Source organism: Bufo bufo, chromosome 7 (assembly GCF_905171765.1).
Source record: "Bufo bufo chromosome 7, aBufBuf1.1, whole genome shotgun sequence".
NCBI classification, from domain to species: domain Eukaryota; kingdom Metazoa; phylum Chordata; class Amphibia; order Anura; family Bufonidae; genus Bufo; species Bufo bufo.
The window spans coordinates 106,639,710-106,654,852 of record NC_053395.1 but is presented as its reverse complement, the minus strand read 5'-3'; the positions used below and the strand labels follow the sequence as shown (position 1 = coordinate 106,654,852).

At 39.7% G+C, this 15,143-nt stretch overlaps 1 protein-coding gene across 1 annotated transcript in view; it reads right to left on the bottom strand.

Annotated features, from left to right (window-relative positions):
• LOC121008604 (glutaminase kidney isoform, mitochondrial-like) overlaps positions 1 to 15,143 on the bottom strand; it is a 1,417,393-nt gene that overhangs the window by 874,272 nt on the left and 527,978 nt on the right. The window contains exon 8 of the mRNA XM_040441254.1: positions 3,993 to 4,025. Coding sequence (XP_040297188.1) covers positions 3,993 to 4,025 — 33 coding nt within the window. The remainder of the gene's footprint in view (positions 1 to 3,992; positions 4,026 to 15,143) is intronic.

The window sequence follows — 15,143 nt, the reverse complement described above, 5'->3', positions numbered from 1 at the left end:
AACTTCAAGATCAAATTCCCCTTTTAACTGGGATAACCCACACATCACGTACCTGGGAATCAAAATTGGCCCTGATCCTGACTCTTTATTTCGCCTAAACTACACCCCACTCTTAATTTCAATAAAAGACCAACTTTCCTCTCTTAACAATCTCCTGCTATCCTGGTTCGGCAGGAAAAACATAGTAACTTCACATATAATCCCTAAAATGACCTATCTCCAACAAGTTCTACCAATTCTAGTGCCTAAACCGTTTTATAAATTATTTAACCAGATGATTAGATCCTTTATTTGGGCTGGAAAGAAAGCTCGCATAGCGTTCTCAACTCTAAATAGGCCTAAACCCTTTGGCGTAATAGGCATGCCCAACCGTGAACTTTACAACAATGCAGTCCTCTTAGCCAGACTGGTGGGTTGGATTAAGGGAACATCCAATGAACCTTGGGTTGACCTTGAACAAACACAATATGGCACACCATTTAGAGGACTTCTAGTAGGGAATGGAACATCTAAATACATGGTTAAAGGCGGTACTCCCATAATCAAAGCCACCCTAAAAGCTTGGGACTGGTTCCAATCAATCACACATGCCATTCCATTACCCTCCCCTTTAATCCAGGTAAGAGATATTGTGGGAATGGCACCCAAAGCTCTGTTGAATAGCCTTCCGTTGTCCATAAGGGGCTCTACTCATTTAGTAGTGTCCCTGCTGGACGATAATGGGAATTTAATAGACCCGGCCTCTATTACTCGGCTCTTTCCGGAATGTATGTTCCACCTTCCTTTTATCTCATTTTTGCAATCTTTTATTACTAAATTCATAGAGAAAAGATCCCTTTTACGCCCACTTACATGGTTTGAAAACCTTTTATCTAGACCCAACCCACAACCTAAATTAATTTCTTTGATATACAAAAACCTAAACTCCCCTAAACTCTTGATAAAACCGGCGTTTATTGGTTTATGGGAGAAAGACCTTGAAACCCCATTTACCCAGACAGTAATGTCCAGGATTCTTCTAAGACCTCACAAAACGTCGAGATGTGTCCGGATAAAGGAAAACGCTTACAAGATATTGACAAGATGGTATGAAACCCCAGACGTAACTTGTAGGTTCAGTACTTCACGTTCGGATAGGTGCTGGAGGTGCAGTAGTGACAGAGGCTCTTTTTTCCACATATGGTGGTCTTGCCCTAAAATAAAAACATGGTGGTCCGACATATTTGAAGAGTGTAATAAGATTTGCCATTCATCCATACCTATTTCACTTGCTCTAGCACTCTTGGGGACATATACACCCACTCATAAGGAGACTATACCCCCCCCCCCCCCTATTTAATCACCTTTTAGATGCAGCACGCCTTTTAATATCTTGCTATTGGCTGTCAGCAGATACACCGCCCATACCACGTTGGATGGCCAAGATCGATCAGATTTACAGGTTCGAGGAATTAGTCTCATGGGAAAACAATAGTACAATTGCGTTTAAGAAGTGTTGGTCACCTTGGTCCTCTTTCAGGAAATATGAATAACCCGCTTTCTTTCTACATTTTCCCCCTATCTACATCAAGGTTACTTGATTTCAAGTCTATACTCAGTCCCATATTAGCTATAACAATTATAATCTTCAATGTCAGCACACCACTGCTCTGTATGTCAAATAGGAATGTCAACTTACCCCAGATATATATTTATGACTCTTCTTATTGGGGTTGATTATGCATAATTTATCATTACTTTGTACCTGATGATAGTGTACCTTTTATTTTATTGTGAACATTATCCGAAAAGTCTGTACACTTTTGATTTTCCTTAATAAAAATTATAGTATACAATGTCAATCAGCTGCTTCTAAGGCCACCAGGATATTGTCATGCATTAAACGAGGCATGGACTCGCGGAGCAGGGATGTAATACTACCACTTTACAAAGCGCTGGTGTGGCCTCATCTGGAATACGCAGTCCAGTTCTGGGCAACAGTACACAGAAAGGATGCACTGCAGCTGGAACAAGTACAAAGGAGAGCAACTAAAATGATAAGGGGCATGGAGGGTCTTAGTTATGAAGAAAGATTAAAATAATATAATTTATTTAGTCTTGAGAATAGACGTCTAAGGGGGGACATGATTAACCTGTACATGTATATAAATGGGCCATACAAAAAATACGGCAAAAAGCTGTTCCATGTAAAATGTGCTCAAAAGACAAGGGGCACTGCCTCCGACTGAAGAAGAAAAAGTTCAGTCTCCAGAAGCGTCAAAGCTTCTTTACTGTGAGAACTGTGAATCTGTGGAATAGACTTCCTCAGGACGTGGTCACAGCAGGAGCAGTGGACAGTTTCAAAAAGACGAATTCTTAAAAGAAAAAAATACTTACTTCCTTCTGGGATTTGCGTCCCCACCTATCCCTTGGTTGAACTTGATGGACGTTTGTCTTTTTTCAACCGTATTAATTATGTAACTATGTAATAACTACAAAAGAATAATACACATGGTGGAATTTTTTTTTTCTTTTTAATTAAGGATAAGCTCCAAAATCTGAATGTTCTAGACTGGGTTTTGCCATGGAGTTTCCCTCAAGGTTGACCATATATTTTATCCCTTACATCCTAAAGTCTAAAATCTAAGACAGGATCTGCAACTTAGGGCTATATTAGGCTACTTTCACACTTGCGTTCAGAGCGGATCCGTCTGGTGTCTGCACAGACGGATACGCTCCTATAATGCAAACGTTGGGATCCAATCAGAACGGATCCGTCTGCATTATAGTTCAGAAAAAATTCGAAGTGCGAAAGTTAGTCAAACGGATCCGTCCAGACTTTACATTGAAAGTCAATGGGGGACAGATCCGTTTGAAATTGCACCATATTGTGTCAACTTCAAACAGATCCGTCCCCATTGACTTACATTGTAAGTCTGGACGGATCCGTTTGGCTCCGCACGGCCAGGCAGACACCCGAACGCTGCAAGCTGCGTTCGGATGTCCGCCTGCTGAGCGGAACGGAGGCCAAGCGGAGCCATCCTGATGCATTCTGAGCGGATCCGCATCCACTCAGAATGCATTGGGGCTCTACGGATCCGTTCGGGGCCGCTAGTGAGAGCCTTCAAACGGAGCTCACAAGCGGAACCCCGAACGCTAGTGTGAAAGTAGCCTTAGACGAACAGAACCATTCCTTCCCGCCAATCAAATGCTCGCTAGCAGAGGAGACTGCTGTTATTAGATGCAGAGATCATCTTCACAGCATGGGAAGGAGCGATTGTTGTGCAATCGCTCATCCCCATGCTGTCTAGTTGTTTTTTGGCAGCAGATCTTGATTACACAGCACGATAGACCGCCAGCAAACAATGATTTTTAAGCCTGCTTAAAAATCACAATTGCCTGATGACCAAGCGTTTGCTCATTCATTGGGTAATCGTGGCAGTATTAGACTGCCAGATCATCGTTAACCAGCGTTTTCGTGTAAATGCTCGTTAACACAGGACCCCATTGTTGGAATACAACAATTATAACCAAAGGTTAGTGCCGAGGCCAACAAGGTTCAGGGGACACCAATGATAGGAAGGAATAACCCTGAGATCATGTTCTTAAAGCAGTAGAAGCTTAATCACATTTATTACGATAGGAAGAGCCAATAAAAACCAGAGCAACTGAAGGAAACTTTAATTCAAGCAAGTACGGAATTACATATGTTTTTTTCTATGAACATAAATACATTTAAAAAATCTAAAAGTACTGTAAACTATATAAAGTGCATAATTTTTTGTTTTCCGTATATAATTCAATCATCTGTTTTAAATCTTGTCCAATTATGCAATTTTTCTTTTAAGTGCTGGGAAGGTAACGCAGATTAATTAAAAAAAACAGTAGTGCATTCTATTCTTTAGTCTAAATGTGGTGACTGTGGAGCTGACTGGTTTAGAGCTATGGACAATATTAAGGTTAGTTTCAATGGAGAAAAAACATGTTTACTAGAGAACTATTTTGATACTTACATAGTCAAATTTTTCAGCATTGCTCGCTCCTTGCTGCAAAAAAAAAATAAAAAAAAAATAGCATGATTAATCACTGCTAACCAATACCCAATTAATATTCTGTTGCATTCTAGGAATAATTTGCCCTAGTATCCAAAACTTTCAATATCATGGCATTGTTAAAGAGGCATGCAGAGCAAGATATCTGTAATGACATTGTTCATTCTCTTAGCAATAGCATTCTTTTTTTCATTTTCTGATTGCCAATTAAACATTTCAGTTATAATATTTAATTAGTAACAGACAAGTACAACTTACAATAGGCTAATTTGCCTAGAAGTGGGACATTTTAATGTATTGTGTAACAAGGTGCCATGTACCTAACTAGCTCCCCCATCCATTTCCATAAAACACAGAAAACAGAATGCTAGACACACCGGCATAGTGCACCCTCTGAAACATTTCCTATCCTGTGATGCAATTAGCCCTGGCTTTTGTTGGTGAACACAACCTCAGTGTTATATAACTGGATAGCTGGGGTGTTTGGCTTATGGTTGATACCTTCCTTGTCATGGAAAACTTCATACTGGGATTTGATGAAGATCTAGAATTATCCGCTCTCTCCTCTGGCTATTTTTTTATGACAAACATCTACTCCATAACTCCTTTCAATCTGCTGTGTTATTTTGAGCTGAAAAGAAGTGCCCGAGATAAAATAAAAATGTCTCATTTGATGTGTCTTCAGACTAGCTAAGTAACCTCAGACTGGTGAGCTAGTTTGGCCCATATTTATTAATACGAGTGAACCTGATGCAAAATAGGCCTACTTCTCATCTCTCATATATCTTTCCTGATCCACAACCCTAAAATTTTTTTAACACTTTCAACTCTCTTCTCCGTCCCCCAGCGCCCCCACCCTCACCTGTCATCTAAGCTGAGGACTTTGCAACATACTACAAACAAAGGATAGTCAACATCAGAGAAAGCTTCAGTGCATAGTCCCCACAGACCCTCTACACAACTGCTCAGTCCTCTTCTCCCAAAACCAGCTTCTCCACCATTACAGAAGAAAAACTTACTCTCAAGATCACATCTCACCACCTGCGCACTTGACCCAATCACATCCCACCTCATCCCTAACTTCACAACAGTGTTTATCCAAGCCCCAACTTATCTCTTCAACCTATCACTAACCTCTGGTGTCTTCCCCTTTGCTTTTAAACATGCTCCATTTTACCAATTTCTCAAAAAGCCTTCACTTGATCCATCTTCTTTGTCCAGTTATCGCCCCATATCACTTCTTCCATATGCTTCAAAGCTACTTGAACAACATGTCCATTAGCAACTGTCATTTCACCTCTCCTCCTGCTCCCTCTTTGACCGACTACAATCTGGCTTCCGACCCCACCACTCAACTGAATCTGCCCTTACCAAAGTTACCAATGACATGCTAACAGCCAAAACCAAAAATCATTACTCTGTCCTCCTCCTCCTCCTTGACCTGTCCTTTGCCTTTGACACTGTCGAGCACTCCCTTCTGTTACAAACTCTCTTAGCATCACTGACCTGGCCCTCTCCTGGATCACATCATACCTCACAGACCGGAAATTTAGCGTTTCCCACTATCACACCACCTCCTCGTCTCATTCCCTCTCTGTTGGTATCCCACAAGGCTCTGTCCTAGGACCCCTGCTCTTCTCTATCTACATCCTCAGCCTGGGACAGCTCATAGAGTCCCATGGCTTTCAGTATCACTTTTTGCTGACTACTTTTTGCCTACAATGCCTATCTTCCATATCCTCCTCCTTCTCCTCTCGCTTTCTTAAACTTAACATGGATAAAACAGAATTTATCATCTTTCCCCCATCTTGCTCAAACCCCCAACTGACCTAGCTATCACGATCAATGGCTGCACACTTTACCCGATCAAGTCCATTGCCTTGGAGTGACCCTTGATTCTGCCCTATCCTTTAGACCGCACATCCAAGCCACTTGCCGCCTCGAACTCAAAAATATCTCCCGCATCCGCGCATTCCTCAACCATGAGTCTGCAAAAATGCTTGTACATGCCCTCATCATCTCCGGCCTAGACTACTGCAACATCCTCTTCTGTGGGCTTCTATCTAGCACTCTCGCACCCCTCCAATCTATCCTCAACTCTACTGCCCGACTTATCCACCTATTCCCCTGTTACTCCTCTGCCTCTCCCCTCTGCCAATCCCTTCACTGGCTCCCCATTGCCCAGCGAATGTAGTTAAAAATTCTAACAAATAGGTATAAAGCCATCCACAACCTGTCCCCTCTATACATCTCTGAGCTACTTTCCCGATACATCCCCACACGTAATCTCCGATCCTCACAAGACCTCCTTCTCTCCTCTTATCACTTCTTCTCACAACCGCCTCCAAGATTTCTCCCGTGCATCCCCCATACTCTGGAACGCTCTACCCCAACATATTAGACTCTCACCTACAGTGGAATCCTTCAAAAGAAACCTGAAAACTAACCTCTTCAGACAAGCCTACAACCAGTGACCCATGACAAGCTTTACCCTCACCTACTGTGTCCTTCCTCCATACCTTGTAGATTGTAAGCCATCATGGGCAGGGCCCTTTCTCCTTCTGTACCAGTCTGTAACTTGTCTTTTTCATGCTTAGTGCAATTGTTTGTATTATGTATATACCCCTTATCATATGTACAGTCGTGACGAAAAGTTTTGAGAATGACACAAATATTAGTTTTCACAAAGTTTGCTGCTAAACTGCTTTTAGATCTTTGTTTCAGTTGTTTCTGTGATGTAGTGAAATATAATTACACCCACTTTATACGTTTCAAAGGCTTTTATCGACAATTACATGACATTTATGCAAAAGGCAGTATTTGCAGTGTTGGCCCTTCTTTTTCAGGACCTCTACAATTCGACTGGGCATGCTCTTAATCAACTTCTGGGCCAATTCCTGACTGATAGCAACCTATTCTTTCATAATCACTTCTTGGAGTTTGTCAGAATTAGTGGGTTTTTGTTTGTCCACCCGCCTCTTTAGGATTGACCACAAGTTCTCAATGGGATTAAGATCTGGGGAGTTTCCAGGCCATGGACCCAAAATGTCAATGTTTTGGTCCCCGAGCCACTTAGTTATCACTTTTGCCTTATGGCACGGTGCTCCATCGTGCTGGAAAATGCATTGTTCTTCACCAAAACTGTTGTTGGATTGTTGGAATAAGTTGCTGTTGGAGGGTGTTTTGGTACCATTCTTTATTCATGGCTGTGTTCTTGGGCAAAATTGTGAGTGAGCCCACTCCCTTGGATGAGAAGCAACCCCACACATGAATGGTTTCAGGATGCTTTACTGTTGGCATAACACAGGACTGATGGTAGCGCTCACCTTTTCTTCTCTGGACAAGCCTTTTTCCAGATGCCCCAAACAATCGGAAAGAGGCTTCATCAGAGAATATGTAGAGAAGTGAGGAACCGCACTCTGTTCAAGTAGTATCACCGGTGGCGATCAAGGACTTATTAGGCCGTATCCAAGTGATAGAAATTTGAGGCACTCAGTCTGGAAGTTTTGCAATTCAAATGTGTTATTTTTTTTTTTCATTTTTCTGCATCATCCATATGCCCGTGGTAAATTAAGGAATAGCAGATTATTTCTGACCAGATGTTTCGGTCACGGTGGACCTTCATCAGTGGTCATGTTATCTGGAACAGTATTAAATACATATTTAAAGTGTTTTTACATGAATGGCAGAGCATGAAGTCACATAATTAATAATATAACATAACAAGACAATGAATAATTTACAAGCAAAATTTCATAAAGTTATAGCAGCAGAGTGGATAGGTGTCCAGGGGTTGGTAGAGACGTATACGTATAAATTCATGGAAAATTCATATATTAATCGAATATAATTTGTCAAACATGATTATTTGGATGTGAACAGGAGGAAGTATAATGGGGGGCAAGTGATGAAAGAGGGGAAAAAACATGATTCTATAGGAATTTGAAGCATGGTTATATAGATCGCTGTTGTATTATCTATGTTAATTGCACTAAAAAGCATCTCATCTGTGTCAGATGTGGCAATATTCGTGGAGATTTGCTTGCTCAAACTGCGTGTATTAAATTCCAAGCCCATGGATGCTTGTGCAACTTGCATAGACGGTTAATTGAACATATTGTTTATGTCCAATGTGGAGAAGCATATTGGGAGGACGTCACAGGAAGTCCACCATATTGAGAAAACGTACTAAAAAAGTAGGCTATAGATCCCATGGGGGATGTCATATAAATATGTGGATATTCACAGGTATAACATATGGAGAAAACAGGTCATAAATCCCATGGGGAATGTTAGACAATCTTAGCCTCTATGAAGTTTCATCTTCAAACCACATTGACCCATCATGCTGCCACTGTGTCATCATGTTTATCTCTGTATATCCTAATGTTTGTATGATATTCCCCATGGGATCTACAGTCTAGTCTCTCAGTATGCTATAACTGTGAATGTCCACATGCTTATAGGACATCCCCCATGGGATGTATAGCCTGTTTTTTCAGTACTTTATATCTATGAATATCCACATGTCTAACATTCCCCATGGGATTTATGACCTGTTTTCTCCATATGTTATACCTGTGAATGTCCACATATTTATATGACATTCCCCATGGGATCTATAGCCTACTCTTTCAGTACGTTTTCTCAATATGGTGGACTTCCTGTGACGTCCTCCCAATATGCTTCTCCACATTGGACATAAACAATATGTTCAATTAACCGTCTATGCAAGTTGCACAAGCATCCATGGGCTTGGAATTTAATAAACGCAGTTTGAGCAAGCAAATCTCCACGAATATTGCCACATCTGACACAGATGAGATGCTTTTTAGTGCAATTAACATAGATGATACAACAGCGATCTATATAACCATGCTTCAAATTCCTATAGAATCATGTTTTTTCCCCTCTTTCATCACTTGCCCCCCATTATACTTCCTCCTGTTCACATCCAAATAATCATGTTTGACAAATTATATTCGATTAATATATGAATTTTCCATGAATTTATACGTATACGTCTCTACCAACCCCTGGACACCTATCCACTCTGCTGCTATAACTTTATGAAATTTTGCTTGTAAATTATTCATTATTTTGTTATGTTATATTATTAATTATGCGACTTCATGCTCTGCCATGCATGTAAAAACACTTTAAATATGTATTTAATACTGTTCCAGATAACATGACCACTGATGAAGGTCCACCGTGACCGAAACATCTGGTCAGAAATAATCTGTTATTCCTTATTTTACCACGGGCATATGGATGATGCAGAAAAATGAAAAAATAAACACATTTGAATTGCAAAACTTCCAGACTGAGTGCCTCAAATTTTTATCATCGGAGAATATGACTTTGCCCCAGTCCTCAGCAGTCCATTCACCATACTTTCTGCAGAAGATCAATCTGTCCCTGATGTTTTTTTTGGAGAGAAGTGGCTTCTTTGCTGGCCTTCTTGACACCAGGCCATCTTCCAAAAGTCTTCGCCTCACTGTGCGTGCAGATGCGCTCACACCTGCCTGCTGCCATTCCTGAGCAAGCTCTGCACTGGTGGCACTCTGATCCTGCAGCTGAATCCTCTTTAGGAGACGATCCTGGCGCTTGCTGGACTTTCTTGGACGCCCTGAAGCCTTCTTAACAAGAATTGAACCTCTTTCCTTGAAGTTCTTGATGATCCTATAAATTGTTGATTGAGGTGCAATCTTAGTAGGCACAATATCCTTGCCTGTGAAGCCATTTTTATGCAACACAATGATGGCTGAACGCGTTTCTTTGCAGGTCACCATGGTTAACAATGGAAGAACAATGATTTCAAGCATCACCCTCCTTTTAACATGTCAAGTCTGCCATTTTAACCCAATCAGCCTGACATAATGATCTCCAGCCTTGTGCTCGTCAACATTCTCACCTGAGTTAACAAGACGATTACTGAAATGATCTCAGCAGGTTCTTTTAATGACAGCAATGAAATGCAGTGGAAAGTTTTTTTTGGGATTAAGTTAATTTTCCTGGCAAAGAAGGACTATGCAATTCATCTGATCACTCTTCATAACATTCTGGAGTATATGAAAATTGCTATTATAAAAACTTAAGCAGCAACTTTTCCAATTTCCAATACTTATGTAATTCTCAAAACTTTTGGCCACGACTGTACAGTGCCATGGAATGAATGGTGCTTAAATAATAAATAATAACCTAGAATTTGGCATAATTGTGAGAAAAAGTCATGCAATGTGGCACATCTAGGTTTACAGAAATTTCTCATCCCTAGTTTGAAAAAGGGGCATGCCTTTCCATCCCATTCCATCTACTAAGTAAGCCAATCAATAGTTGGTATAGAATTAGATAAAAGTGTGCACCACATTTAGCATCCGGCATGAGCCACTGTGATACAGTAAATTTGTTACATGTCTAGGCAGTTTGCACCATCTACAGGCTTCGTAAATCTGTCACATGTTATGAGGCATGCACAAGTGATAAATTGATTTAAAGTGACACTAAAAACTATGTCTGCTAAGGATCAGGGGACACCACAATACACAAAAAGACATTTAAAAAGAACAGCAGATAATAAAACAAACCGCATTTTTAAAGCAAGTGGTGAAAAAGCAGGGTAAACCCCTGAATGCCAAAGAGGTACTGAAAATTGGACAGGAGGACATTGAGTGGGCTAGCTCAGAAGGACCAGTCTTTCCCACATATACTTGCAGCAATAAGTCTCAGATAGAGCAATATAGACCCATAACGGAAACCCTTTTTACAGTCCAGGCTCTACTATTTTTGTACTGTAATTATTAATTTCTCCCTGTTGAATGGCTCCAGCATGACTCAAGGGCCTAAGTCGTCCTTGCCCCCCCCTCCCCAAATTATTGACAGCAAAAAAAATAAACAAATTGCTTTCTATTTTTTATATTTTTTTTGCAATCTGGACCATTGGATGTCAAATTTGGCACATAGGTATATCAGGTAAATCTGAGAGAGGCCTTTTGGATATTTAAATTAGAAACTAGGTATCCAAAAGGATTGAACATGAGAAGGGAAATTATGCACTTTTGGATATTTAAATTAGAAACTAGGTATCCAAAAGGATTGAACATGAGAAGGGAAATAATGCACTTTTATTAAAGGGGCATTTTTCCTTTTTCTATTCCTTATTAGTATAGATACTCAGAAATATATAGAAATAGGTGTACTATGTATTCCTTACAACACAATATATCTCCCACTAAAATACTCAGTTCCATTATTCCAAAAGCCAAACCCAGAAGTAACGCAATTCCAATGTGAATCGGTACCTATCAAACGCAGAAGGTCAATTAGCAGAGTTTTTCTTGATCCCCTTTTTCTATTGTTTTATCTGTATGTTACATAGCTTTTATTATGCTAGAAGAGATTATTAGCATGTATTGAACCAAGTTTGTTTTTAAAGCAACATTATGTAAATCTCTGTATGTCAGATATTCGAATTGGAATGAATCTGATGTTCCAGGTGATAACCATTAAGGATAAGTGTTGTGCAAAAGGGTGGAATTTCGATTCCTTATGCTGCTTCTTTCCCCCACCTTCTACATAGTGAGAGGTTGGAGTGACTCTAGCGCTAATTGCATACACCCTTGCTCTTACTTATATCTGAGAACGTCAGACACACACCACTGTTACGAATAAGAACCTTTCGAAATGCGTCAACAGCCTACACCAGAGAGAGTTTGAGTCCTGTATTGTCTGTGCACAATTGCTAAATAAAGACGGAGAATTTGACACTTCAAAAAAGTGAGTGCTGGAGTCTAAATTTTCCTATTGTTCCGTTGTACCTGTATAAGGAGGTTGAAAACCCAAGCACGCGGATACATTTCAACCGTAGAAACAGTGAGCCGGTATCTTTACTTCATATGTTATAATCCTGCAAAGGTTCATCTTTTACCGTGACTCACCGATCCGTTATGAAGCAAGTCCTCTCCGTACTCAAATAAGCTAAATCCAGCAGACTCAAAGGGCTCCTCTCGTTACACCAACCCAGGTGAGGCTGACTAGTGCGAACTCTGCTATGGCCTTCTGTTTATCACCGGAACGAAGATCCAAAGCAGATCAGGTATTTTCTGATACAGATAAATATGTATCACAGGAATCATCTAATGTTACTGACATGTATCAATTGGAAAGAGTCCTTAATCAAGAGACAGTGCTCTGGTGGGATCCCACCACATTGGTAAAATATCTAGAGAAAAATATGATCCCAAGAGGTTTACGCATAAAGAAAATTCCAACTACCATCTCTTCGGAGCAATTTGTGCTCGAATGGAATCAAATACTTACGGACTGCTCAACCAAACTAATGACACTTATTGTCAGATATGAAGGGGAAAAATTACAGGATCTACAAACAGATATTAATGCATTAAAACAAAAATTAAAAAGGCCTGAAAATACATCGGAATATGAACTGTTACAAAATAATATGAGTGCCAATATAAAAGAAATGGAAGAACACATTATTGAAATGAAGCATAAAAAATTCCAAAGAGACTTATACGATTACAAACATGATCAGATATATGAATGGGGTAGAAGAGAGAACCCCTTCTCCACCCCAAAATCCATTTTAAAGAAGAAAAAAACAAATAAAAAAGGCAAAGGACAAGGACATTCACCAAAAGTGAACTTCTCATCTGAATTGGATACTATGGAACTTAGCGATTTATCCCAGGATTCCTCAGAGGAGCTTTCTCAAGAAAGAATAAATGAAACAATAAGATCCAAAACCTCATATTATAAAAAGAACAAACCGAACAAAAATTACTACCCTACTCCAGCAAAAAACGAGTCTGGAGAGCGGGACGCAAGCATAGGAAAAGGACATTCAATGGCAACCCGACAGAAGAGGAGGTAAATAATATACCAGTAGCCGAAGAAAAAAGTAATAATGATGTAATCAATTTGTACCAAGAGACTTTAACACAAGAACAACTACAAGTATTGAGACTGGGCTTAAATTTTGTGCCGAGTGTGAATTTTGATTTATTTATGACATTGCTGGATGTAAACAGGTTCATTAGACATCTGACAGTAGTCAGACATTTTTTTGATGTCCATCCCCCTGGACATCCTACCAGCGTGTCGGATGCTCCAACCATACACAATCAATACGTTGGTATGGAATTTCAGGAGCAATTAACCCTGACATGCTTGGAGGGTCTCCAGGGGGATAGTGAAAAAGAGATGAATGCTCCTACAATGCAAAGTTTTAAAACACCTAACCCTCACTTTTACCCACTAATGTCTCGCACTCCAAATATGGATTTGTTTCAGGAACTAGTCGAGAAGGAATTAAAACAAGTGCATAATACTCTCAAGGACGCCAGCATATCCCACAATGTCTCCAAAAAACAAAAACAAGCTCTAAAAGAGCTATCAGATAATAAAAAAATAATAATAAAAATGGCAGACAAAGGGGGATCTGTTGTCGTCCTCGATAGAGATGTATACTACAATCAAATAATGAAAATTTTGGGAGAAGCTGATACATATATTAAACTCCCCTCAAACCCTATTGTGAAATATCAAACAGAATATACACAAATTCTGAAGATAGGTTTAAATCATGCATTTATATCACAAAAACAATATGATTATATGAATGTAGACTATCCAATTACCCCGATCATGCATGCAGTTCCCAAGATTCATAAAAATCAAAATCCACCACCCCTGCGCCCTATAGTTAGTGGCATAGGGTCTTTAACAGAAAGACTCGGTAATTGGCTGGACTGCATAATTCAACCGATGGTCAAGAGGACACCAGGTTACATCAGGGACACATCAGAGGTCCTCCGGTCATTCTATAACAAAAAATGGAAATCACAATATAGATGGCTTACGATAGACGTGGTAGCATTATATCCTTCAATTCCACATTCCATTGCAATAGAAGCTCTAGAGTTCCATCTCCACAAATATAGTGCATATGGGGATGACTTCATAGATTATGTCCTTGATGTAACCCGCTTCCTCATGTCCCATAATTACTTTTCATTTGACAATATGTTTTATCTTCAATCACAAGGAGTTTCAATGGGGGCTAAATATTCCCCAGCCCTAGCTAACTTAACCATGATATACTGGGAGCAAAAATATATATATAGCACTAATAATCCTTTTGCCCACTGTTTGAACTGGTACAGCAGGTACATCGACGATTTGCTCATAATATGGAGCGGCGATGTGCCTGCCGTACAAGAATTCATACAGTATCTACAAAATAATACCTACAATCTCAAATTTACATATAGTGAGGACTCCAGTATGATACATTTTTTGCATTTAAAACTTACAGGCATTCCGGATAAAATCATCCAAACAGAAACATATAGAAAAGAGATTACAGGGAATACGATTTTACGGGCAGACAGTAACCACTCACATCATACCATTAAATCTATTCCAGTAGGTGAATTCATACGGGCCAGGAGAAATTGCAGTACAATAGAAGCTTTCAAAAAGGAATGTCATGTAATAGGGAAGCGCCTTTTAGAAAGAAAATATCCAGAATGGATGATCTTAAGAGGCCTCCAAATAGCAAAAAACAAAACTAGGGAACTCCTGTTGTTCAAAAACAACCCCAAAAATTCAATGGCAAACAAATATCTAAAAAATTATACCAAAAATAAGAATAATGAACAAAGATGTACAAAGGGAGAGATAACAGAAGATAATAAGAACAAAACAACACAACCCACTTTGGTACTAACGTACAGCCGCCAATATAATACAATTCAAAAGATAATAAAAAAATACCTACCGGTATTATATTAAGATAGTATCTTGAATATACTAAAAGAAGGCTGCAGAATAGTATCAAAAAGACCTCCAACAATAGGAAACTCCCTGTCCCCGTCAATGTTTGTACGGGAAACTTGTCCACAAATAGATACATGGCTGACATATAAGGGGTTCACACGCTGCGGTAGTCAGCGATGCCGCACATGTAACTATGTGCATAATACAAAGACGTTCTCTAACACAGACCACACACAGACATATAATATCAAGTCTTACATCAACTGCAATACAAAAGCAGTAGTTTATATTATCTGGTGTGAACAATGT